General features: G+C 40.9%; 1 protein-coding gene across 2 annotated transcripts in view; it reads right to left on the bottom strand.

Annotated features, from left to right (window-relative positions):
* The window catches only part of PDSS2 (decaprenyl diphosphate synthase subunit 2), a 191,473-nt gene that overhangs the window by 110,606 nt on the left and 54,649 nt on the right, over nt 1-26,218 (bottom strand). For both annotated transcript variants that reach the window (XM_038397186.2, XM_043510763.1), the window contains exon 2: nt 288-422. In XM_038397186.2, coding sequence (XP_038253114.1) covers nt 288-422 — 135 coding nt within the window. The remainder of the gene's footprint in view (nt 1-287; nt 423-26,218) is intronic.

Below are 26,218 nucleotides of genomic sequence, written 5' to 3' on the forward strand. Positions count from 1 at the left end.
TCCCAGAAACCCCTATCAGGATGAGGGCCCTGTTATGCTAAGAGCTGTACAAACAGAGGTAGGTAGACAGTGCCCACCCTGGACAACTTACAATGAAGAGCAACATACAAAAGGTTGGGGAAAGGGAGGCCATCACTTTGTATACCACATTATATATAAACACACACATGCACAATATCAATATTGACTTTCCCCAAATGGCCTTAGGACTAGCCATTAAGATTTAATGGAAGTCACCCATCCAATAAACACGTCAGTGGTTTTTGCTGTTAGAGGTTGCACCATACCTGGAATAAATCCCGCTGACCATGTCATGCTGGAAAGAAAGCTCTGCTGTGTTGCTGGGACCAGCTGCTTTGGAAATAAGCAATACGACCAAACCTCGCATCTGTAGGTTATTCCGGCTATCATACACAAGACCTCTGCCAAAAGAAGGAGGGGAAGGGGAAGAAAGAGATCAGGATTTTTCATAAACCATTTTACCTGTTCACACAAAATCCAATTAAAAGATTCAGCCTTCAGAGTGACATCATCATTTCATCTAAAGTCTCAACTATTCACATCAGTGGGTGAAGGAAAGTGCAGTTCTCAATCAAGATCTTTTGTCACTTTTACTCCATAATTTATGAGGAAATGTTACTACTACAAATAAACACAATACAATACTTCAATCTGGAATTCCCATTTCTATTTCCTAGGAGAAGTGTATGCCCAGCACTTCTGTAAAGCTGTCACCAGGAATATTTCAAGATAATTTGATGGTTATACAGTACAACAGTAATAATATGAAACATTTTTTATCAAGTATTAAAAAAACAAAACCAGCCATAAAGATGCAAGATGGGTGCAACCCAAATCTAGAATCTACTGAAAAATAATTTTTTACAGCAGACCAGTTATATCAGAACAACAAGATTAAGTGCATTTCAGGAACAAACTTAGTAAAACCATAGAGAACAATAGACAAGAAAATTTCCATTAAAAAGTGAGGGAGTTAAATTCACTGGAGAAAGATTAACAGTTTGTTCAAACAGAAGAACTGCTCCAAATGCTTTATCTTTAAATTCAGTGCTTTCACACGGTTCCTGCCATCAACAATTCTTAATTACTGCGTAAAAGGTGGCAGCTCAGAAATTAGCTTGCTTAAAAGCAAGCTTTGCTCTCCTCCTGGACCCCAAAATTTCTGGAATCTCTGCCTCCTAAGCCTACTCTTCAGCATTCTAAAGGCGGCTAAAAGTTTAGAGTAAAAGGATTTTATATACAAAGGTGTTATGCAGTAATCTAACTCCCAATGAACTTGAGTACATGATCTTTGACATTATCATAGCCTTAGTATTTATAAAGCTCATTTTACAATATGGTAGGTTACTAGACAGGTTGTATCCCATATTATTCCTGGCTATAATTCTCTGGCTTGATCTCTGGAAGAAATTAGATCATAACTGTCTTTATAACAACAGTGCTCCAGGAAAATCTATGGTATCTTTTAGCTAGGTGGTATTTATGTGTAAGAAAATGTAACATACATTACTTAATCTCAGAATACTTCATAGTTGTATATTACAAAACATTTCCACCATTTTACAATCCAAAGACAAACTTAATACTTGGTATCTTTAGGACAGTATTTGAATTGACAGTTCTATAAATATGAAAATTCACCATTTGCGTGTTCAAGTCAGTGACAGACAATTATGTTCACACTGAAGGCTGCCACTGCATCCTTGACTCATTCCATTATGTCTCGATAATACTTACTGCTTCTATAGTGGTTTACATTTAGAAAGTGCTTTACAAACATTAACTAATGTTGCCATATATGCAATCCAGAAATATCGATTGTTCTGATAAACCTTGCCATAAAAGGATGAGTTAAAACAGGATAGCAGAGTGATGGAACTCATTCAGCAGCTTTTCAGGCATGTTATAACTACTTTATAGTTTAAAAAAAAAAAAGTCTGTTGGAGGGTATGACCATATAGATCATTGTTGCAACCAAGGTCATATAGTAGCACCAAATCTTATACAAAGGAGGTTAAGTAAGGTTCTATGACAAGGTTATGATTTGCTGATCATGATTATGCTATCATTTTTGTATTTAAAGTTATAAATTATTGGCTCTATACTGTCTGCATTTCAAACTTGTGCTATGCTTCTGGGTGACACCCCAGACAAATTGGCTTCAGCACTGCCCATTAAGGACCATCAGCTATACAATTGACCCATTGAGAGAAGGCAGATACACCTTGTGACTCAGCAAGGCATGCAGGGACGTGCCTATGGACAGAACTCTAAGGTTTTTCCATGCCTTGTGCTGAGTGGCTTGTGGTTGGAACAAAGAGCACAAGCCACATGGCAAAAGGACTATAAAAGGCAGCAGCACCATCTCCATTTTGTCCTCAATCCTGCTTCTTACTTCTGGAGGAACCTTGCTACAAACTGAGGCTCTGAACAAAGGACTGTATGACCCATCCCACCTGTGGATGTACTCCAGAGACTTGATTTGAACCTGCAGTTTATTCCATCACTGCTACAACCCTGAACCAAGAACTTTGCCATTACTGTATGTAATTGATTCCATTTAACCAATTTTAGCTCTCATCTATATTTCTTTCTTTTTACGAATAAACCTTTAGATTTTAGATTCTAAAGGACTGGTAACAGCATGATTTTTGGGTAAGATCTCATTTGTATATTGACCTGGGTCTGGGGCTTGGTCCTTTGGGATCAGGAGAACCTTTTTTCTTTTACTGGGGTATTGGTTTTCATTTGTCCCTATCACAAGTGGCACTGGTGGTGATACTGGGAAACTGGAGTGTCTAATGGAATTGCTTATATGACTTATGGTTAGCCAGTGGAGTGAGACCGAAGTCCAGGCAGGAATGTCTGTGAGGGGAGGGCTCCTGCCTCATACTGGGAATGAGGGGCGATCAACAGGTTATCTCAAGTGCTTATATACAAATGCACAAAGCCTTGGAAACAAGCAGGGAGAACTGGAGGTCCTGGTGATGTCAAGGAATTATGACGTGATTGGAATAACAGAGACTTGGTGGGATAACTCACATGACTGGAGTACAGTCATGGATGGTTATAAACTGTTCAGGAAGGACAGGCAGGGCAGAAAAGGTGGGGGAGTAGCACTATATGTAAGGGAGCAGTATGACTGCTCAGAGCTCCGGTACGAAACTGTGGAAAAACCTGAGTGTCTCTGGATTAAGTTTAGAAGTGTGTGCAACAAGAGTGATGTCATGGTGGGAGTCTGCTATAGACCACCGGACCAGGGGGATGAGGTGGATGAGGCTTTCTTCCGGCAACTCACGGAAGCTACTAGATCGCATGCCCTGATTCTCATGGGTGACTTTAATTTTCCTGATATCTGCTGGGAGAGCAATACAGCGGTGCATAGACAATCCAGGAAGTTTTTGGAAAGCGTAGGGGACAATTTCCTGGTGCAAGTGCTAGGGGAGCCAACTAGGGGGAGCGCTTTTCTTGACCTGCTGCTCACAAACCAGGTAGAATTAGTGGGGGAAGCAAAAGTGGATGGGAATCTGGGAGGCAGTGACCATGAGTTGGTTGAGTTCAGGATCCTGACGCAGGGAAGAAAGGTAAGCAGCAGGATACGGACCCTGGACTTCAGGAAAGCAGACTTTGACTCCCTCAGGGAACAGATGGCCAGGATCCCCTGGGGGACTAACATGAAAGGGAAGGGAGCCCAGGAGAGCTGGCTGTATTTCAAGGAATCCCTGTTGAGGTTACAGGGACAAACCATCCCGATGAGTCGAAAGAATAGTAAATATGGCAGGCGACCAGCTTGGCTTAATGGTGAAATCCTAGCGGATCTTAAACATAAAAAAGAAGCTTACAAGAAGTGGAAGGTTGGACATATGACCAGGGAAGAGTATAAAAATATTGCTCGGGCTTGTAGGAAAGATATCAGGAGGGCCAAATCGCACCTGGAGCTGCAGCTAGCAAGAGATGTCAAGAGTAACAAGAAGGGTTTCTTCAGGTATGTTGGCAACAAGAAGAAAGCCAAGGAAAGTGTGGGCCCCTTACTGAATGAGGGAGGCAAGCTAGTGACAGAGGATGTGGAAAAAGCTAATGTACTCAATGCTTTTTTTGCCTCTGTTTTCACTAACAAGGTCAGCTCCCAGACTGCTGTGCTGGGCATCACAAAATGGGGAAGAGATGGCCAGCCCTCTGTAGAGATAGAGGTGGTTAGGGACTATTTAGAAAAGCTGGACGTGCACAAGTCCATGGGGCCGGACGAATTGCATCCGAGAGTGCTGAGGGAATTGGCGGCTGTGATTGCAGAGCCCTTGGCCATTATCTTTGAAAACTCGTGGCGAACGGGGGAAGTCCCGGATGACTGGAAAAAGGCTAATGTAGTGCCCATCTTTAAAAAAGGGAAGAAGGAGGATCCTGGGAACTACAGGCCGGTCAGCCTCACCTCAGTCCCTGGAAAAATCATGGAGCAGGTCCTCAAAGAATCAATCCTGAAGCACTTAGAGGAGAGGAAAGTGATCAGGAACAGTCAGCATGGATTCACCAAGGGAAGGTCATGCCTGACTAATCTAATCGCCTTTTATGATGAGATTACTGGTTCTGTGGATGAAGGGAAAGCAGTGGATGTATTGTTTCTTGACTTTAGCAAAGCTTTTGACACGGTCTCCCACAGCATTCTTGTCAGCAAGTTAAGGAAGTATGGGCTGGATGAATGCACTATAAGGTGGGTAGAAAGCTGGCTAGATTGTCGGGCTCAACGGGTAGTGATCAATGGCTCCATGTCTAGTTGGCAGCCGGTGTCAAGTGGAGTGCCCCAGGGGTCGGTCCTGGGGCCCGTTTTGTTCAATATCTTCATAAATGATCTGGAGGATGGTGTGGATTGCACTCTCAGCAAATTTGCGGATGATACTAAACTGGGAGGAGTGGTAGATACGCTGGAGGGGAGGGATAGGATACAGAAGGACCTAGACAAATTGGAAGATTGGGCCAAAAGAAATCTAATGAGGTTCAATAAGGATAAGTGCAGGGTCCTGCACTTAGGATGGAAGAATCCAATGCACCGCTACAGACTAGGGACCGAATGGCTCGGCAGCAGTTCTGCGGAAAAGGACCTAGGGGTGACAGTGGACGAGAAGCTGGATATGAGTCAGCAGTGTGCCCTTGTTGCCAAGAAGGCCAATGGCATTTTGGGATGTATAAGTAGGGGCATAGCGAGCAGATCGAGGGACGTGATCGTTCCCCTCTATTCGACACTGGTGAGGCCTCATCTGGAGTACTGTGTCCAGTTTTGGGCCCCACACTACAAGAAGGATGTGGATAAATTGGAAAGAGTACAGCGAAGGGCAACAAAAATGATTAGGGGTCTAGAGCACATGACTTATGAGGAGAGGCTGAGGGAGCTGGGATTGTTTAGTCTGCAGAAGAGAAGAATGAGGGGGGATTTGATAGCTGCTTTCAACTACCTGAAAGGGGGTTTCAAAGAGGATGGCTCTAGACTGTTCTCAATGGTAGCAGATGACAGAACGAGGAGTAATGGTCTCAAGTTGCAATGGGGGAGGTTTAGATTGGATATTAGGAAAAACTTTTTCACTAAGAGGGTGGTGAAACACTGGAATGCGTTACCTAGGGAGGTGGTAGAATCTCCTACCTTAGAGGTTTTTAAGGTCAGGCTTGACCAAGCCCTGGCTAGGATGATTTAACTGGGACTTGGTCCTGCTTTGAGCAGGGGGTTGGACTAGATGACCTTCTGGGGTCCCTTCCAACCCTGATATTCTATGATTCTATGATTCTATGATTCCTCTCTGTTTGACTGGTTTGATGTGCCCTAGTAATAAAGGACACCCAGCTTTGGGCTGTAACTGCCCTAATCTAAGCAATTTGTCCTGAACTGATACTCTCAGTAGCTTCCCACCAGAGGCAGCATCGTTACAGAGGGAAGGAGAAGAGAAAGACAGAACAGACTATAATTTGGCAAGTCAAGAAGAGCCAGGCAGCATGCTACTGGTATATAGGGTAGGAATAAAGCAGGAAGGAAGAGTCTAGGGAATAAGAACAGGCTGAATAAAGAGGTGAAGGAGATCAAGTTTGGCTTTTCAAGTGTTGCCTCTGTATTCACACTTGTGGCATGTGCCTCCCCCTGCATGCCACTGACCTACAGGAAAGTGGTGCCTGTTGGAGCAGTCTGAGCACCCTCTCACAGTACTGAATGGTTGGAGTTCCAAAAAGCTCTGAGGAAAGGGGAAGGCGGGCATGAAGTACAAATAAGCAGAGGCAATGTCCACAAAGAACTTCTGTTCTTATGGCAAGTAACCATTTATTTTTCAAGTAAACTCACATTTTTGGGAGTCTAGCAAATACCACAAGCCCCAGGAAGGTGAGCTGTGACATTCTGAAACAAGAACTGCAGACCCGCCCTCACAAAATAAGTATCAGATGCGCCTGTTAAGAAAACAATATTTTGCAAATGTGTGTACAGAATTCCAAGTTGTAGTCCTGCAGATTTCTATGATGGAAACACTGATGCCATTTTAGTTTGGTAGAGAGAGATAAGAATTGATGTTCTGACATCCTAGCTAACATCTCATTTGCCAGCCTTTTTCCACTAGACAGTGGATTCACTTTACATTCCTCATTGAGGGAAGAGCAACTGGTGCCCAAAATATATTCTGTGGTCATGGGTAGCAAGTAGGGTTGCCAAATATCTAATCGCACAAACCCAAACACCATTGCTCCACCCTTGTTCCATGACCACGTCCCTTCCCTGCATGCCCCCCCACCCTCACTCACTTTCACCGGGCTGGGGCAGAGGTTTGGGGGGCAGGAATGGGTGCAGGTTTGGGGCCGAGGGGTTTAGAGTGTGGGAGGGAGCTCTAGGCTGAGCCTGGGGCAGGCGGTTGGGGTGCAGGAGGGGATGACGGGTCAGGCTCTGGAAGGAAGTTTGGGTGTGGGAGGGAGGAAGTGGTCTGGGTCGTGCTCTGGGAAGGAGTTTGAGAATGGGATGCAGGCTCTGGGCTGGGGCTGGTGGCTGTGCTGTGGGAGGGGGGTGAAGGGGCGGTGCTTACCTCAGGTGGCCCCCGAAAGCCACCGGCACATCCCTCTAGAAGCAGCTCGTAAGTGGGGGGGGCAAGAGGTCTCCGCGCGCTGCTCCCACCCGCAGGCACTGCCCCCGCAGCTCCCATTGGCCGCAGTTCCCTGGCCAATGGGAGCTATGGAGTTGGCGCACGTCCCTGTGGCCCCTTTGTGGGGACAGGGGATCGCCACGTGCTGACCCTGCCTGCAGGCTCCGTCCCCGTAGCTCCCATTAGCCGGAGTTCCTCACCAATGGGAGCTACAGAGTTGGCGCTCGAGGCGAGGATAGCGCAGGGAGACCCCCTGCCTCCTTCCCAGGGCTGCAGGTACATGCCAGCCACTTCTGGGAGCGGTGTAGGGCCAGGAAAGGCAGGGAGCCTGCCTTAGCCCAGCTGCAACGCCGGACTTTTAGCACCTAAAATCTCCCGGTTTGGTGTCAGTAGCCTCCAAAAGATAGAGCCCGATTCCAGGAGATTCCCAGCAAAACCAGGAGGGTTGGCAACCCTAATAGCAAGCTGCTCATCTTCCGCTCCCTCATCCCCAGTATCCTTCCTTCCTCTGCAAGATGATCACATTTTCACACTGAAAAATTGGGACACTACTGTTGGAGGCAGAGGGATAGCTCAGTGGTTTGAGCATTGGCCTGCTAAATCCAAGGTTCTGAGTTCAATCCGTGAAAGGGCCATTAAGGGATCTGGGGCAAAAATTGGGGATTGGTCCTGCTTTGAGCAGGGGGTTGGACTAGATGACCTCCCGAGGTCCCTTCCAACCCTGGTATTCTACGAGGTACCACCAGAAAACATTTTGGTGTGCGATAAAGGAAGTGAAAAGAAAACGATGCACTCTTTCCATTCTCCCAATTACATCTCCTTTCAGAATGAAAACTGGGATACTTGACGGTAAGAGGCAGCATGAAGAAAAACAGTATTTATATCCGACCTCTTATTCTCTCCTTGTCTCAACCTCTCCCTCTCCAAAATAGCTCACACCCTCCCTCTTTCACTATTGTCTCTAATCCACACACCATTCAGCCAAATCCTCATTCATAAATGATTCCTCCCTGCACTTAACACGGCCAACCCAACACATCCCTATCCTATTCTACATCCTGGCTCAGAGATCCTCTCCACACACCCACACCCCGACCCCCAGCTCAGAAACATGTCTCTTTCCCCCTGCCCTGGCAACACACACTTGGAATGATTGGCGTGAAGAACCTCTCTCCTTCCCGTCTAACTATCTCAGAACCACCCCCTTAGTTGCAAAACCTGGACTGTGGGAGCTGGGAGTATGGATCACGTGCAGGGAGCTGTACATTTTGAAGGCGGATGATCTAAGTAGCCCCACAAAACGCTGTGTTCCCTACTTTGTGCCTCCTCCCTCTGCTGCCTGTAGCCCATATGCTCCAGCTTTAGCCCCAACAGGATGTTCCCCCATTGGCCATATCAGCCAAATTATAGTGTTTTATAGTATGACTGAACGTTGTGGCATCGCTAGTGGGGCTTAACCCGATTTAGTGGGTCCTAATAAACTAGCAGCTCCTCCCCAAACTTTCTTGACCAGTGGGATATGGCATCTATGTTTCTTCATATGAGAAGGCATATTTGAGAGTACTGGTCTGATTCAGAAGAACTCCAAGACAAATCTTAGTAGAAATTTGGGATGCAGACAAGACAAATTTATCTCAATTAATAAATTAGAGAATGATCATTAAAGTCCACGGTTCACATTCTTCTCTTGGGAATTGACATTATTGAGAGAGAAACAATCAAACCAGATAGAAACCAGTGATTCAGATGTTTTTGTGGATAGAGCTTAAAAACAAAACAAAAACAAAACCAAAACAAAACCTTGTCTGTGACTAGGAAGAAACTGTTCCAGAAGATTATTATTAATGTCTGCAGAATTTGACAACTAAAGCAGTACAAATTTTGTTTTCAAGTTTTAAAATAGTTGCAGATTAGAATTGAGTTTTGAGCTTGCTTTCAAATATTTAGAGATCTTAGGGGACTCAAATGGACAACAAATATTTAGAGCTGATGCTAAAAATTTAGCCTGTAGCTGTGCCACTGACTGCCAATCCTAAAAGTCAATTTGGTGCCATGCAGTTGAAAACCACTTGCATCTCTTAAACTGGGTGTTAAAATGGAAATGACAATTAATGCTGTGGCAGTGTCTAAGTACATAGCTAGCAAAGTTTTAATCAACAGATTTGAGAAACTCAGAGCACGGAGAACATTAGGGTTCTAGCAAAAAAAAAAAAAAAATATTCTGCCTGGGATCTAGTATACAAGCACAGGATAATGCACAAGGTCAGATCATGAACTACTTCACCGTTGCAAACCTAAGAGTACACCTGCTTGAATAATTTCATATTCTCTTAACTAGGAAGCTTTGTGATCCAGGGGTTAAAGAAAAAAAACCGGAAGTAGGGAGAGTTCTGAGTCCTAATGTGAACACTTACTTACCATGGTACATTGAGCAAGCTACTAGCTCTCAATCATTGGCCTCAGACAATCCAATTTTAAAATAGGTAAAACTAGCAAGACATCAATGAAAACCAGATGCTCTATCCAAGATGACCTTTCTTGGGACTAAAAAGTAACCTACATACTTTCTAATGTTCCTTCACACATTCCTTCTTATACTACCTTATTTCTGGCTAGAAATCAAGAAACTAGGTAAGCCGTTGGTAGTGTTAAACGGCCTCTGGATCTGAATATAAGTGATGCTGAAATACAGACAAGTCCCCCCCTCTGTCCAAGTGAAGACTGTGGTAGGAAGAGGGACATAGTCTTTATACATTTCAACATCCAACAAGGAAAGGCAAAGGACATATACACTGCAGGTTACTTAACTTTCTGGTTTTTTCCCATCTGGATACTAGTGCTTGCAAGCAAGTTTGCATGAAAGACCGTGTATGGATTATTTTAGGAATCATGCACAAAGGATAGAAGGTTAACACAATTTAACAAAACTGTTCACTTTTTCCTTTTACTGAAAATATATACCTAATGAAGTATTTTAAAGGGGAAATGTTTTCAGCACTCAGTGAATTTACAATTTTTATATCTTTATTCTCACTACTCAAATGAATAAGTAAAAATCTGCTTACAATATTCAAAAATTTAGATGGAAAGCCACACTGTTTTCCCCATGCCAAGAAAGTACTGATGATCTAAACAATTAACATTGCGTAGATTTCCAAAGTTTGAGCCCCACATAAATACTGTAATAGTCCAGCAAAAGTTAGAAAATACATATTCTGACTATATACGGTATACACATCCTATGTACAGAATACATGATGGCGTGTGGTGGTATAAACAGTTTTCTGGCTTCAGTTTAAATTCACCAGTACTCATGCATGGTTAAGCACAAAAGAGATGTAGGTCATCCAACTATGTGCAAATAAAATCTTCATACTTCCTCACACCATTCATGCATTTTGTTTATGACTTATGTTAGAGAAAAGTAGCTTTCTCTCTATCAAAAAAAAGCTACTGGTACTATTTCTTTCTATTCCTTTGCCCATAAAACCAAGTTGTCTTAGTTCTCATGTACCGAAAAATTACTAATAATTTTAAACATTTAAAAATAATCTGAAGCGACATTTTTATATGACTTGGAAGTCCAGTATCTCATGATGTGACAGGGCTAGAAACAAACTGTATTATATCATACCATTGAAAACTAAAGGACCCAGCTTTCTTATGGGTCACAGACCTGCTGAGCCACAAAGTACAGGCACTTATATCAGTTGCTGGTTTAGGAATGGATATGGCAAGCAGAAAACAAGTGAAGTTTTAAATTTCTGCTTTTACATTATCCATACTAGGGGAGGGAAGGGAATGAAAAATAGTCTATTATTACTATTAATAAAAAAAATCTGACTGTTTGAAAGTTCAGAGGTTTAGAATGTTACTATTAAAACAAATTGTTCGCAGAGTGTAGAGCAAGGAGCTCAAAGGTGTAAAAGAGGAAGAACTGTACAGGTATAATGACTAAATATGTGGAATGTCTATCACATAATTATATAAGTAAAATACAATTCTAGCCAGGACACCTTACACATACATATAGATTTATGAGCAAAATACTATTCAAAGTCCAATTCCATTTACAGAAATGACAAATTGGGTTGCTGACATGTATTACATCCATACTAAAGCAAATTGCATTAGACAAATTTAAAAAAGCCTAAAGGTGACCATTCTTTAGAAATTAGAAACTACAGCATCTATTTGACATGGCTTCAGGGGTCACATTCACACTCTACCTGATTTAAATTCCCAAGAGATATTCTGCCCAAGCAACAGCTACACAGAAGTCTTCCAGATGGTGCAATTAGTTTTGATGGGTATGTGGCAGAAGACAGGTTCCTCTAGGGGGAAAAAGTGAACTGAAAGGAACCCAAGTGAAATTGGGCACATATGCAAGTAGTGTCAAGCTTGGAATCTTTTGGAAAACTTCTGCAGAATAACATCACAAGTGTGAGCATAGAGTAGCCAAGAAAAGACATTAGTGAATTTTGCTCGCTGTAAGTTATAGATGAGGCAGATTGGAATTATACACTACACCCTCAGGGGAAAATAAAAGAAAGATAGATGAGTATGTCTCACTAACAATCCAGCTTTTACAAAACATTAAAAAGACTGGAAGAAAAGCATCTACGCTGGATTTTATGAATATGACAAAATAAGCCATTTGAAAACTGTCAGATTCACAGGTTTAAACAGAACTCTCTTTTTTTGTGTGAATAATGTTGATGCACAGAGAAAAAGAGTCTAGCTCTGAAACATGCGTATTACGCTACAGAGACACAAAAAGACTCACACCACCCACTCAAGCAGTGACACTGGCTAATAGCTAATGTGCTGCAAATTACACCTCCTATTACCACAGTCCGTCTGTTACAGAGAATAAATCAAGCAAACATGAGCATTCCACTTAATGTTATGTGCATTTCTCAACTTGTAGTACCCATTTCAACAGACTGTTTTAAAAATGCAGTTTGGAGATTAATCTCCTATAATTTTCAATGGTTTAACTTGACTAGTAATTGATATGTTTTGTCAAAAAAAAAAAAAAACACTGCCTAGTTGCAAGCAATGAATATTTAATATTTTTAGCATTAGTCCTATACATTAATCAAGGTTGCTCAACAGAACAAAATTTGGAATATCTGCAATGGAGTTGATTGTGAGATGACAAAAAAATAATTTTATTACCAGTCTTTGGCTTTCTACGGTATATCATAATGAGATTAAAATGGAGAATAGAAGAAATAATGGGAAATATAATCAGCTGGTTCAACAAGCAGATGAGTAGACAAGGATAAGATATCATGATGCTGACTGGATAATGGAAAGCCTAAAGAAAGTGCGTAAGCAACTGGGAAATTAACAAATCAGGGGAATAGCAGAAGTGTGAATACGGAAGATTTAACGAGTAGCTGGAAAAGTATTATGTAAGCAAAATCAAGAAAAATCAACAAAACGTGGTAAGTAAATTTAGGAATAATATTAAGAAAGCCACATAGCTGTGGTTCCCATAAAAATATAGCTGGCCCACACTGTACATATGTATTGTATGATACTGTAAATTACTGTTTATTATTTGTAATATCATAGCACCTAAAAGCCCTAGTTATGGAGCAGGATCTCATCGGGCAAGGCACTGTACAAATACAAAACAAAGTCCTTGCTCTCAAAGAGCAAATGCTGTTAAATTTATGACATACAGGGAAAGACTCCACCCATTTTGCTCAACCCAAGTCAAAGAGGTTAACAGGGTATACAGTATAGTTGTAACTGTAATTATATTTCAAAAAGTATTTTTTAACATTAATTACAATTGCCATTTCTAAACCTAGAGGTAGCCATTATCTGCACAGCATGGTTATCTGTCATCACTACAAATGTGAGAGAGTTCTGCTATCCTCATGGCTAGTTTTTAATCTGCTTCAATAATGACTTGCTAGAAATAACAAACCAATATGTAACAAAATATTTATATGAATTTGCTCAAGTGATCACATTTAAATAAATAAAGCACAGTATGCTAAAAATGTAATGTAAAGTCACTTATTTTCACCTGTCTACTACATATTTAACAAATACTTAGAACTTTATTATCTATTAACTTAAGTTCTTCAAAACACCCAAAAGACCTTGTCTATGTTAAAGACTAAGTTCATGGCAGGTATGAAGTAAAAAAAAAAAAAAAAAAAAAAAGTTTATTACATTTGGATTTTAAAGACTGACTAGATATTTGGCCACCTGAATCTCGTCTGCTTCATTCTGGAAGAAAAAGGGAACTTTGCTCCCTACACAGTGGCTCAACAAAGCTAGAGCAACTTTACAACAACAACAACAAAAAAAATCTATCGAACAGTAGCATATAGGTTAAAAGAAAAGGAGTACTTGTGGCATCTTAGAGACTAACAAATTTATTAGAGCATAAGCTTTCGTGAGCTACAGCTCACTTCATCGGATGCATCGGATGCATCCGATGAAGTGAGCTGTAGCTCACGAAAGCTTATGCTCTAATAAATTTGTTAGTCTCTAAGGTGCCACAAGTACTCCTTTTCTTTTTGCGAATACAAACTAACACGGCTGCTACTCTGAAACCTAGCATATAGGTTGTCAGTCATCATAGGAGAGCCTTACCCATTCCTTTTCTCAGTTTTTTCTAGTTCAGCAAAAAGCCAGACACAAACTAGTTTCAGTACATGAAACGAATAAATAAAATTAGTCTTCACAATAGTTCTAAATTTTCCTGAAGTATGTACCCACTATTCTAATCTACTTATTGATGTTTCTCCTCTCCCCCCCCCCCACTGCCCATTGGTAAGCCCCAGATGATTCTTGGAGGGGAGGCGGAGGGGTTGTTTTGTTTGTTTGTTTTGGCAGCTTACCAGTTCACCCTGTTGGCAATCTCAGAACACAGCAGCGTAACTGAACCCCCTGGCATACTGCCACAGCTATGGACATATAAAATAAGCAATCCAAACAAGAATTTTTGTAAATCAAGATTAACTTGATGAAGAAATAAATCTATTTTATGTTAGTCTATCTGCCTAACAAAATATTTAAATGGACCTCTTCACCTTAGTCTGTCTCTTGTTCAGTTCCCTTACAAGAAAAAGAAATCGACTGAACAAAAAAAACACAATCACCCACACCTTATGCTGAATAGAAAATTCAGATTAATATAACAAGGTAGGGTCCAGGCCTGTTACTGATGGAAAAGCAGAAATTCACTTAGAGATGAAGAAAATGTAGGTAAGAAAAAATGTTATTGGAGGGAAGGAAGGTGGGGAGGAGAGATACTTGCTGTTCCAGCAGTCTAGACGCTGCTAGGGTGAGAATCTTAAGCAGTGACTGAAAATAGGCACCTCTGGACCATTGACTAAATTGGATACAGGTATCCATTGTTAACAAAACAGGGGTTTTGCCGGGGAAGGCCAAGGAAAGACTGAACATTTCTTCATCCAAACACTACATCAGCCAAGGCCAACTCATATTTTGCGGTGGGTAGTGAAAGAATGTACAGATGACCAAGTGTTCACTTGGAGATCTCAGCTTAGGTTGCTTTGCTGTTCAAGTCCAGGATGATGACACTGGCTGGTCAACTGGGCTATTGCCACTTAAAAAGAGATTGCTTACTGAAATAAATCATACACTAGAATGTAGTATATTTTATCCACCTGGAAATAGTGGATTTAGAAGCTTGACAGCCTTTTTTATCTCTCCCAGATAGAGCATTTTACTTCCTCCAAAGTTTTGTTCCACTTAAGTAGAACTGTACAGCCCAGAAACACATCTAAAGCATGCAGTTGTTTATCTAGAGATTGAGAGGACTTGGAACAGATGAGGCCAAGCAAACAGATTCAAAGGAAAGGTTGCATTTTTGTTTGGAACTAAATTTAAAGCTGATCAGAGCACGACTTTGTGCAGAAAAAAAATATTAGATAGGACTATTTGATGGAGAGAGGCTTCAAACCTCAACAACTCTACTTGCTAAAATGATTGCTAAGAGAAAAGCCACTTTCAGAGTCAAGAAATACAATGAAAATTTCCCCACAATGGTTCAGAAAGAGATTTGATCAGTCTTTGCAATGTTCAGCGCTCCACAGGTCATGGAATATGTGGTCTTCACAGGAATGCTGATTTTAGAAGAGATGAAATGTTGGGTTTCAGCAACAGGCCAAAACTGGAAGGAATAAATTGCATCACCTCCAAAGCAGAGAATTGCATTCTCAAGAGATTAAGGCTCACACCTTTGTGAAAACCCTACAGAAGGAATTCCAGAGTATCCTTCATGGCTAGGAACAAGGAAGAGATCTCTTTGGACACACCATGGCCACAAAAACTCCAGATCCCTTTATATATATCTAGTTAATAGATGGCTTCCTAGATTTGAAAAGGAAGTCCCACAAGCTTTGGAGAATAACACTGATTCAAAGTACTTCTCAGGTAAAAGATGGTGGCGGTCCCAATGAACAAGATCCCAGAAGATTGACTGAATCCACAGCCATTACACTGATATCTCTACCAATTTCAGAAACCACATGTGTCTGGGCCATACAGAGTGAAAAGCTTCACTGATGCTTGGTCCTGGATGATATTCTGACTACTTTGGCAATTTAGTGTTCTTTAGTGCTCACAACTGCAGGAAACTGATGGAGTGTTGGGATTCCTGGAAGAATCCTTTGCTCTGGAACATATGGACCTCATCTGGACCTTGATGGAAACATTCTGACATTGGTTGTTATCCAGACTAACAGGTATTCACTACAAGCATATGTCTGAAAAGTACTATGAAGATCTTCACCAGAGTAGGGTTGATCAGTAAATGGTCCAGTCTCCCACACTTTTTATTTCAAATGATTGATTAGGCAATTCTGCCCAGTAGAAGTTTCTACATATGCTACTATAATACCAACCAGATGGAGATATCAATGAGCCAATACTTGCCAATTTCTTCACAGCCTCTTGAAGGAATGCCAAGTGAGAAAGTACAAAGGGGATAAAGTAGCACCAGACCCTCACCCAACAACAGTCCCCACCAACCCCAAAACAAGCAATTAAAGATACCAAAGCCCTCCTCATTGTTTTTTTCCTGTGATCCAAGGATTAAAAACTCCTTTGTGACTGCAAAGGACTGTGAGGAATTATGAGTTGTGTGTGATTTTTTTGGGGTTGTAGATCCAAGGTCAAGAATCACTGGTCTAGACAGTGGCAAATCTGAATCCCTTCTTGTCCCAGGTTAATAAGATAACCATGAATTTCATGAGCACTTAAGAGGCAGGTGAGCGCATGAAGGGCACTGCTTGGAGTTCATAGTGTTCAACTCCAATAGTGAAGCACAGGACACACTGGCTGAACTGATGCACTGGGATATGAAGATTGTGCTGTATACCCTTCAAAGAAGTCGACATATTTTGGAGACAGCTCTTACAGTAGGAGAGCCGGGATCTCATTCTTGAAATGAACTTTGTGAACTGCAAGATTGAATGCTGATAGGTCCAGTTATGGGTCAAAGCCTCCACTTTCTTTTGTCTACCACAAATACTCTTGAGCAGTTTACAGTATTCTATTGGTACTGGGATAATCTCTCCAAATGTGTGAGATATTTCTAATGTCCACTATTACTTGGATATTGTGGAAGAGACAACAAAATATTGCAAGGGAGGATTCCTGGAAGGCTATTACAAAGCACACATTGATAATTTTGAGAGCCCATTTGTCTGATGTGGTATTTGGTTATGGGAAAGAAAAGTTCTTCAATCTTCCTATTAGATGAAAAGGCTCCTGAATTTCCAAGACTTCACTGCTATATAGGAAAGCTGTCTCTAGGATGTCTTCCCTCTTGCCGTCATTTGGGGAGTCCTTTTTGGCCCCAGTGGGTTGAAAGGACTGGCAGTTCTGGTGAAGTTTTAAGTTTCAGTCTTTTGCCCATAATTGCAACTCTCCCTCGTGTTTCCCTCAAAGTGGGTAGTTTAGGCAGTCTTACTGAAATATGACAAATGCTTCAGGACTTTTGGAAAAGTCTCTGAAAAGTTTCACCCCATCAAAGTGGGGCTGGAGGAGGGTGTAACTGGAGACTATACTCATATAAGAAGTCCTAAACCATGCATTTCACTTCACTAGAATATTTCAGGGAAAAGCTTTGGCAGAGAACCTTGTATTATCACAGAAGATGGTATATGTAAAGTAAACAAGGTATTTTCCAGTAATCCCTATCCAATTGCTTGTAGAATCTTTCCTGCTGTCAGTTCAACAGAGTGACAGCACCCCTGGTTGCTCACAGGGTGACAACTGAAGATCTGAAAGCCAATTTAGAGAGAGTTCTTGAACTTGCAGTCAATGAAGTAAGATCTCCTAATCCATCCATTTGAATCAGGATTTTCCTACGATAAGAGCAGTTTGGGCAGAGGTACAAAATGGGAGAGTAAATCCTGGATGATCTTATCTTGTTGTATTGTTAAAGTTCTAAAGAGGCTCTGCTGGTGATGTTCAACCATTCTAAGTCCACCGTTTCCCCCAAAGATTTTGGAAAAGGAACATGTTTTGTCCTTCCTACATCATAATGGCATCCTGGGTCAATGGAAGCTGGAACTGATGTCTTTAAGGTGGGGTGGATAAGATCTACTAAGTAATGAACATCCTTATTGAGGCCGAAGTGACCATAATCATCGGGTTCAGAATGAACTGAGGGAATGGAAAATTTCACTCTCCTTAGGTAAAGATTTTGGGAGAACAAATGTGTTGCCTGGATATGTCATCAGAGAATTTGGCTGACTTGCATTTATTTTTAGGGTACTTTCCTTGACCTAGGCCTGTCAGAGTGGGCAGTGGTGGAAGGTGGGGTAGATTATGTCCAAAATTTTCATAAAATGCACGACCAGGTGTTGGCTGAACAACTTGACTTCACAAGGAGTCAGCTACAGAGAGAAAATACATGCCTAGAATGACTAAGGAGGGTTTTGCTTCCCAGGAATAGGAAAGCAATCAGTTTCCATCTGAATGAAAGAGGCTATTTCATGAATTGCCTGAAGTTTCAGTGCCAAGCTGACTTTAGACTGTGTGGCCCATTTGGGGCCTGGAGAAGAACTATTATAGATACAGAAAGACAGCTATAAAAACAAGGGCAGTCACAGTAAGACACAGTCTCAAAGATATTAGTTATTCAGAAACTTAGAATTTCAGATGTATTTAAGTACTGTAAATTCCTCCTATCCTAACGCTGGTTGGACAGAACAGTATTTAGGCCAATAAATTACAAACTATAGTTTTCAGTAATACAACATTTTTTAAACACGAACTAAACACACATTTTAGGACACAGTTAGCAAATATAGTTTGCTCTTGACCGTATCCATTTCACCTCCAGCTAAGATTTGACAAGGGGAGTGGGAGGGTTCAGTTGCCTACAAGGACACCAAAGGTACTTCATGAAATTTTTACCAGCTGTCAGTCTCTTCTGTTTTTCCTGCTCAGAGTTTGATTTGATCTTGGAATGTGATGTGGATAGCTTGCAAGCAGTTGCCTCGGTCAAAAAACGTAGTTGTGTTTGACTGCAATTACTCTGAGCAGCAGTAACTTGCAGGTCTGGCACCCTTATTTTTGTAATCACATATACTTAGACAGAAGCCTAGGTTTTGTACGTCTGATTTCTCCACCAATGTTTACTTTATTTAAATCTAGTGGGAGGTCTAGCATCCCTCTGTCAACTAGTATCAACAGGTATTAATACTATCCTTTTGAAAGCAGACTTTCAGGGATCCAAGGATATTCTGCAAGAGAAGGGAATACAAGTATTTCAAAAGAGCTTCATGAATGACAGAAATATGATTAGCTTCACAAGGCTAATGAATTCAGAGACCTCTTGAGGTCCAGTGTCACTTGAGCAATACTGTAATGGTAAAACCTGTCACAAAGAAAAGCATTTTGCATTAAATAAACCCTACTACTGAAATGCAACGAGTCAGGTCAATTCTTGGTCATTATCTCCAGATAAAAATGCTTGCAGCATGCTATACAATTGGATGCAACATAAAATTCAAAAATGTTAAGATAGGTGATGCCTTTATAGAATGATCTAAAAGGTCTTAACCTCCCCTATACTACAGTATGTCTTTGTACGGCAACCTCCCAATTTCACAGCATTATGGGGAACAATTTATAATAAATATTTATTCCCAGAAAAATTTTTATGGCTCTGTACTCAAATAGTGTAAAATGTAGTGGCTTCAAGCTTAGTCCTCAGTCGATAAACTGTTTTTATTTAGCATCAGTGACAGAGTCCAAATATACTACAGGGCCTGTAAATAGAAATCCTTCTTTTCTTAAACAGCAGCGATTGGCAACACAGTTTATTGACTTTGTGCCTATTATTTATGCTGTAGGACCCCTTCTAAAGATTCTGGCTTTAAAACTGCTTAATTGACTGGTTATATTCAAAAGAAATCCCCCATTGTACCAGGAAAAAAGCCTATCTCTTAGAACGCAATGGACGACTGAGAGCAGACAGTACAAATCCATAAGGATGTTTGTGCCACACTAGTCCCAAGAAGACAGAAGCATAAATATGTAAAGTAACCATAATAGTAGTTATACGTGTTACTTTCTATTACAACATACTAAGTTCACCTCAGTGCCCATAAGCTTTTACTTAAAATGGACCTTGAAGGATCAGAGACTTTTTAAACCAACCAACCCCCATACACACAGATACAAATCCAAACCATCACACTTATTACTGTTATCTTGGCTCTACATTTTTCCAGAGATTAGCCAACATTCCAAAGAGTCTCTTTCCATAAAGATCCAGGTGGCCATCCATAATAATTATGATGGATATGCTCTTTACTCAGATAAATACAATTTTCAGTTTCTGAACCCTACTCAGATTCCATAATGTTTTCCCTTTATTGTCAACATCATAATCAAAATAATTTCTTTAAAGGGGGAAGCTTTTATTTATGAAAATAAATATACAAGGCAACATTAACAATCTTTTCCTGAATTTCTAAATGCCAAAATAAGCTTATCAATGTATCAATGACAGTTTAAATTTTATGAAGCCCTGAAACAAAAATATAGCACAGAAATGCTGAAACTATTTTACAGAGAAGTGACTGCTGGAAAAAAAAAAATCACTGAAAAATTTCAGATGTATTTTCTATTCTTTTCTCAGAAAAATATCAAGACTTTAAAAGGTTGGAGAATTTAAGCTTACATTTGTGGTTTTAAAATGTTCGTTTCCATAGCAACCTGCATGGTCTTCTTTATATAGCACTATAAACAGATGGTAAAGAGTGGTCATGTTGGTTTCTTTGCCAGCATATCAATAAAACTGCTGTATTACTATATCTAGTGCATTTGCATTATTAAATAATTGGGGTAAGTCTAGCAACAAAATTTACTAATTCAGATAGACAAATACAATTAACCACTTTCTGTTTTTTCACAATCACATGAGGATTCTGAACAGTACAGTCACTGTAGTCTATGTAGTCAACAGTCATTTTTGGCAAGGCTTTCTATAAATGTTTTCTCAGCACTTGCCATGCAGAGCACATAACCACAAATATGAATCTGACGGGGAGTAAAATAATGAATTTTAATAGGAAATAAGAGTGTGACTTTATTTACACCTTCTGGTATTAAAATGTCCTTTAGCATTATTTTTTTTTGTTAAATTACATCTGGAATGATTCAGAGAAGATGAAGTGAAGTGTAGTGAAATGTAATTCGGTTTATTTTATTATGTATTGGTAAAACGGGCTATTCTTGCAAGTGAACTGCAAACTGCAAAAGAACACTTTCAATCTCTATCTTTCATTTCCTAGCTGTGATCGGAGACAGACAGGTGCTCTGGGTTCAGAGGTAAGGATTGGAATTAGCCAAGAAGTACTAGGAGTTGGCATTTACCATGGTTTAGAATGCGCTCTGTTTGCTAACTTGAGAAGCTTGGTACAAAACATTTTCGTAACTCAACCAACATATGTTGTTGCCACTGCTATGACATCTAGCTGAGGACATCTAATAGATCTAATACTATGGAGGCCTTTATGGTGATATAAGCAGAAAACAGAATTTAGAAAAACTAAATTTTTATGAGGCATATTGAGTATATTATAGAAATCTGACACCCATTGTACATGAAGGCATTACTTTATTCAACTTCATTATAACGCTAATAAAAATACTATCAATAAGCCTGATCCTACTCCCACTGAAATCAATGGGATTTGTGGTATTTTCAGTGTAAGCCAATGTTTGCAGCAGAATGGAGAATATCCAATAAAAAAAGAAAGGCCAAAAATTTGCTGCATGCATGCAAGTTTGATGACAACAGTGAGATGCAGATACCTAGTATCTGATGTCATTTTTGCTGAGCAGCAATGTCTCAGAGAAAGATAAAATACCTGCAAGCCATTTGTTTTCTCTCAACCACAAAGCAAATTTCTTGTTTGCTGATGTCACAGATGCTGTTAAATCTTAACTAATTCGATAGCAGGAACTAAATAGCAAGCTTGAAGTTCAATATCAAAATAACCCATAAACTCCCAACCCCTCCAATTCCACAGGAACACCATCTAATGCATTTTGGGAGATTCAGTGTATTGCAGACGCCTGGAAGATTTCAAGAGGATAGAAAGCAAAACGAAAAACATCTCAAAGTCATTCGGATATGCACAAAACAGCAGAGATGTGCTAGGATGGAAAATCAACAGGAACCCTTGCCTTTCTGCACATCAAATAGCACTTCATTAAATATTAAAACAGGTGTATTGAAGCCCATTTATATAGGTTAACTATTATGAGCTGGTGGTATGTAAATTTTATATCAGGCAACAGATTAAAAATAAATACATTGTAAAATTTTTACTAATGGCAGATGAAAGTGATGTCTGGGTTTCCACTTTCCAGATGAATCCAAGAGATATTTTTAAATATATCCTTGAGCAAAAAGTGATATTAAAATATTTATTTAGGAAGTTTTAACAAGTTTACAAATCCTTGCCCTGTAAGTGTCAGCAACAAAACAATGATCGTTACAACAGTAAGCTTTGTTTAGAAAAAAAACACACAGTAATCCTGTAATATTGTCAACAAATCTCTCTATTTAACAGGGTGTTACCAAATTACAGAGTAAACATCTTTAAATTCATAAAATCACCAGAAACAGCATGCAATGGGTAGTGTAAACTACAAAAGCCTAAGCACTGAGAGAATCTAGAGCAGAGGTGGCCAAACCGTGGCTCACAAGCCACATGCAGCTCTTTCACAGTTAAAGTGCAGCTTGTGGAGTCCCCCCAAGCCGCCCCATTCTCCACCTACCAGACCTGGGGGAGGCGCAGGAGGGGCTCGGGACCTCTGCCTTTCAGCAGGGTGGTAGGGTAACACCAACAGGGAGAGGGGTCTTAGGGCTTCAGGATGTGTCTGCCTTGGCTCAGGGCTTCAGCAGGAGTGGGGCTGAAGTCCTAAGCCCTAGCAGTGCCTTAGGCACACCTCGGCTCTCGAAATTCTGAAGATTGTCATATGTGGCTCAGAGAGGCACTAAGTTTGGCCACCCCAATCTAGAGTATAGTTTATTTATTATTTTACAGCAACGAAAACTGTGCTAGCTTTTACAAACAAATGGAGGAACATGGTCCCTGCCCCAAAGAGCTTACTATCCAATTTCAGGTCAGATGTGAGAAAGAGGCCAACAAAACTGTAGTCAGGGATTTGGGGGGGCGGGGCGGGAGAAAGGACATGGATGGCGACATGAGTAAGTTGCATACACAGTTATGTAACAACCAACAGAGCACAGTAAATAATTGTTCATATAAATAAATAAAAATGTGTAATAGTTGGCTCATTTCTTGTAAGCATTAAATAAGAATTTGAATGACCAGAGAGTACTGACCTTTCAGACCAGCTCTGGAGACAGTGTAGAAAAAAACATGGAAACTATAATGAAAAAAGGGGGGTATCTACTGTATATGGTACACACTAAAATAACTTACAAAAGTTAATGGGAGCTCTGTATATGGAGAACAACAGCTAAAATGTAGGAAAATACTTCATCTCATGCTGCATGCAAACAAAATTTCAGTATGAACTAGAAAACAGACTTGAAACTTTATAGCCCTTCTATTCAATTATAAGTGTATTTCTTCATCCTGTATGTTTCTATTGTTTGTCCTTAAAAGAAGTTAAAGGAAACCCATAAAACTGAGTGCCATATTTCTGCCTGATTATAATAAAACTTGTTTTTGTAAGGTCTAGGATTCCTATAGCTTAAAGAGAATAGAAGAAAATACTACTTCGAGTTGAAGACACAAAATGTCAAACGCAGAAAGAACCCAGGAAAATGTGACAATCTACAAATACTGTCAGAGGAATTCAGGGACAGGAGTAGAATCTGAAACTTCAACTCGTTTGTAAAGTGACTAGATTTCAAGTTCACAAAGTCCCCTTTAGCCGAGGGTAACAGAGTAAATAGTTCAGCAACAGGATTCAGATTACTTGTGAAAAGATTTTGAGGAATGTTCTACAGGTTGAAGGGGCTAGAATGCCAGGGGATTTTTAGTGTGGGTCCTTACGCATCTTATTATTTTACAGTACATAAATGAGTGCTATGTGCTATACCAGAGGTGGGCAAACTACAGCCCGGGGGACACATCCAGTCCACGGGACATTCCTGCCCGGTCCTTGAGCTCCTGGCCAGGGAGGCTAGCCCCTGGCCCCTCCCCTGCTGTCCTCCCCTCTCCTGCAGCCTCACCTTGCTGCACTGCCAGCGCTCTGGCCCGCCACTCCTGCCAGGCAGCACGGCGGCATGGTGGCTCTGGCCAGGCAGCGAGGCTGCAAGCTCCTGCTGCTCTAAGTGGCATGATAAGGGGGCGGGGAGGTTGGATAGGGGGCAGGGGGTCCCAGGGGGCAGTCAGGGGAAGGAAGCAGTTGGATGGGGCGGAAGTTCGGGGGGGGGTCAGGGAAGAGGGGGGATGGATAGGTGTGAGCGTTCGGGGGAGCTGTCAGGGGGTGGGGGTGTGGATAGGAGTTGGGATACTCAGGGGACAGGGAGCAGGAGGGCAGTTGGGACGGGTGGTCCTGGGAGGGGGTGGTCAGGGGACAAGGAGCGGGGGGGAGTTGGATGGGTCGGGAATTCTGAGGGGGGGCAGACAGGGGGTGGGAAGGGGCGGAGGCCAGGCTGTTTGGGGAGGCACAGCCTTCCCTACCTAGCCCTCCATACAGTTTTGCAACCGTGATATGGCCTTTGGGCCAAAAAGTTTGCCCACCCCTGTGCTATACAATATGAATGAGAAGACATGGGTCCTGCATGAAAGGCTTTCAGACATGAGAAAACAAAGGTGGACAACAATTTCAAAACAACACAGAAGGGGAATAGAGAAGCAGAGATGGGGCTTCTGTATTAAAGTTATGTGGTTACTCAGAAAAGGTGCTGATGGTACTGACCACTGACTATTTCCTGGTGTTGGCTGAGCAGCAGTGCTGGGACCACAGCCTATGAGGCTGAGGGGTTGCTGGAGTCCATAATAAAATCAGGCTGGAGAAGGCAAGACTGAAATGGGCTGTAGGAACCTCTCATGGGAACTGCAGTTTCCCTGCTCCCCACAGCAGTTGCTGTACCTCCTGCCGTGCAGCAGACACATCTGAAACAGGTGCTAATCTTAAAAAGAGTTAAGGAGGCTGCTGCACTCACCACCTTTGTAGCAGGAATTGGTGAAGGAGCCACTACCAGGTACTTCCTGAAAGAGAGGGATCTCACTGAGGAGAGATCATCTTTGAAGTAGAAAACACAAAATTTCTCCTCTTAGTAAGGGGAGGGGAAAATGAGTGGGACACCCACCTCTGTCTTTCCCCCTTTATTTTGCAGAAGCATTGCTGCCATTTTGGTGACTAGGGTGCAAGGGGAGGCGCTGTATGCTTTGGAACTAGGCAGTCCTGAATGACCAAAAGATCAACCCACCGTCCCCCCCACAAACAAAAAAACACCTTATGGGGAGAAGGCTAATACATATAGGAATTTTGGCTCAAGCTGAAAACAAAAGTTTTGCTATGTTCTGTAGCTCAGGAAAAAGCTCATGCTGAAGCTGCCAGAATAAAGGCAGAATAAACTAGGGAATATCCCCAGAAGTGTGAGCCAAACCTCCTTCCTATGACTAACAGATCCAGTCCTGTTTCCCAGAGCTACAGAGCAGAGGGAAACTTGGTACTGGAATGGCAAGTCTGGCTCTGACAGAAAACTACACCACTTATATTAAAACTCTGTGAGGGGGCTGCCATTTTTGTGTGAATTATAAAGATATGCAGATTTGCAAGGTGAATAGAGATTGTATTATATTTTGACATGGCACATGATCCCCAGTTTAGCTCAGAACTTTGCTGACAGTTTCATTTGACATGAACTCTAAATCAGCATTTGTATTTTTAGCAGTGGTCTAGTTTAGATCAAGTATAGTAGAATTTTCATTATACATGAAAAATACTATTGCAAATTATGTTACAGAAAATCTGGCTTTTTTTGAAGAATATTTTTAGTTTGAAGAAATACAAACATGTTTGTTTAATGCTATAATTTATATAAATTACAATTTATAATTTGATAAAATATGTAAATGTATCTAGAAAACCTTAATTGTAGACAAACTGGAAATTATTTTAACAAAACACTGCTTAAGTTACAATCATACAAATGTAACATATTCAAAAGGAACAGACACACACCAAACTGAGAAAAAATGTTAACGACATTTCTAGTAAGCCCCCAGGCAATAATTAAGTTATACGAAATATACCTAATTAATACCAAAAGCAAGTATCTTATTGTGGCTGTTAACAAAATAACAAAGGAAACAATGTTATAAATATAAGCCACTGAAAATTAATACAACTCCATAGGCATTCTATTCTTTAAAACCAAATACGAAGTTTAATATCAATAATACATATTGCAAATACCTTTATAAATATAAAACTATATGAAATGAAATTACTGCCTTTTGTTTATTATATTTTCCAATTAAAATAATCTTTTCCCAGATATAGGAGAATCACTACATGCACTAATAAAATGCAGCCACATCTGGAGTAGAACACAGCATTAGTCTTTCAGAACGATGTTT

Source organism: Dermochelys coriacea, chromosome 3 (assembly GCF_009764565.3).
Source record: "Dermochelys coriacea isolate rDerCor1 chromosome 3, rDerCor1.pri.v4, whole genome shotgun sequence".
NCBI classification, from domain to species: Eukaryota; Metazoa; Chordata; order Testudines; family Dermochelyidae; genus Dermochelys; species Dermochelys coriacea.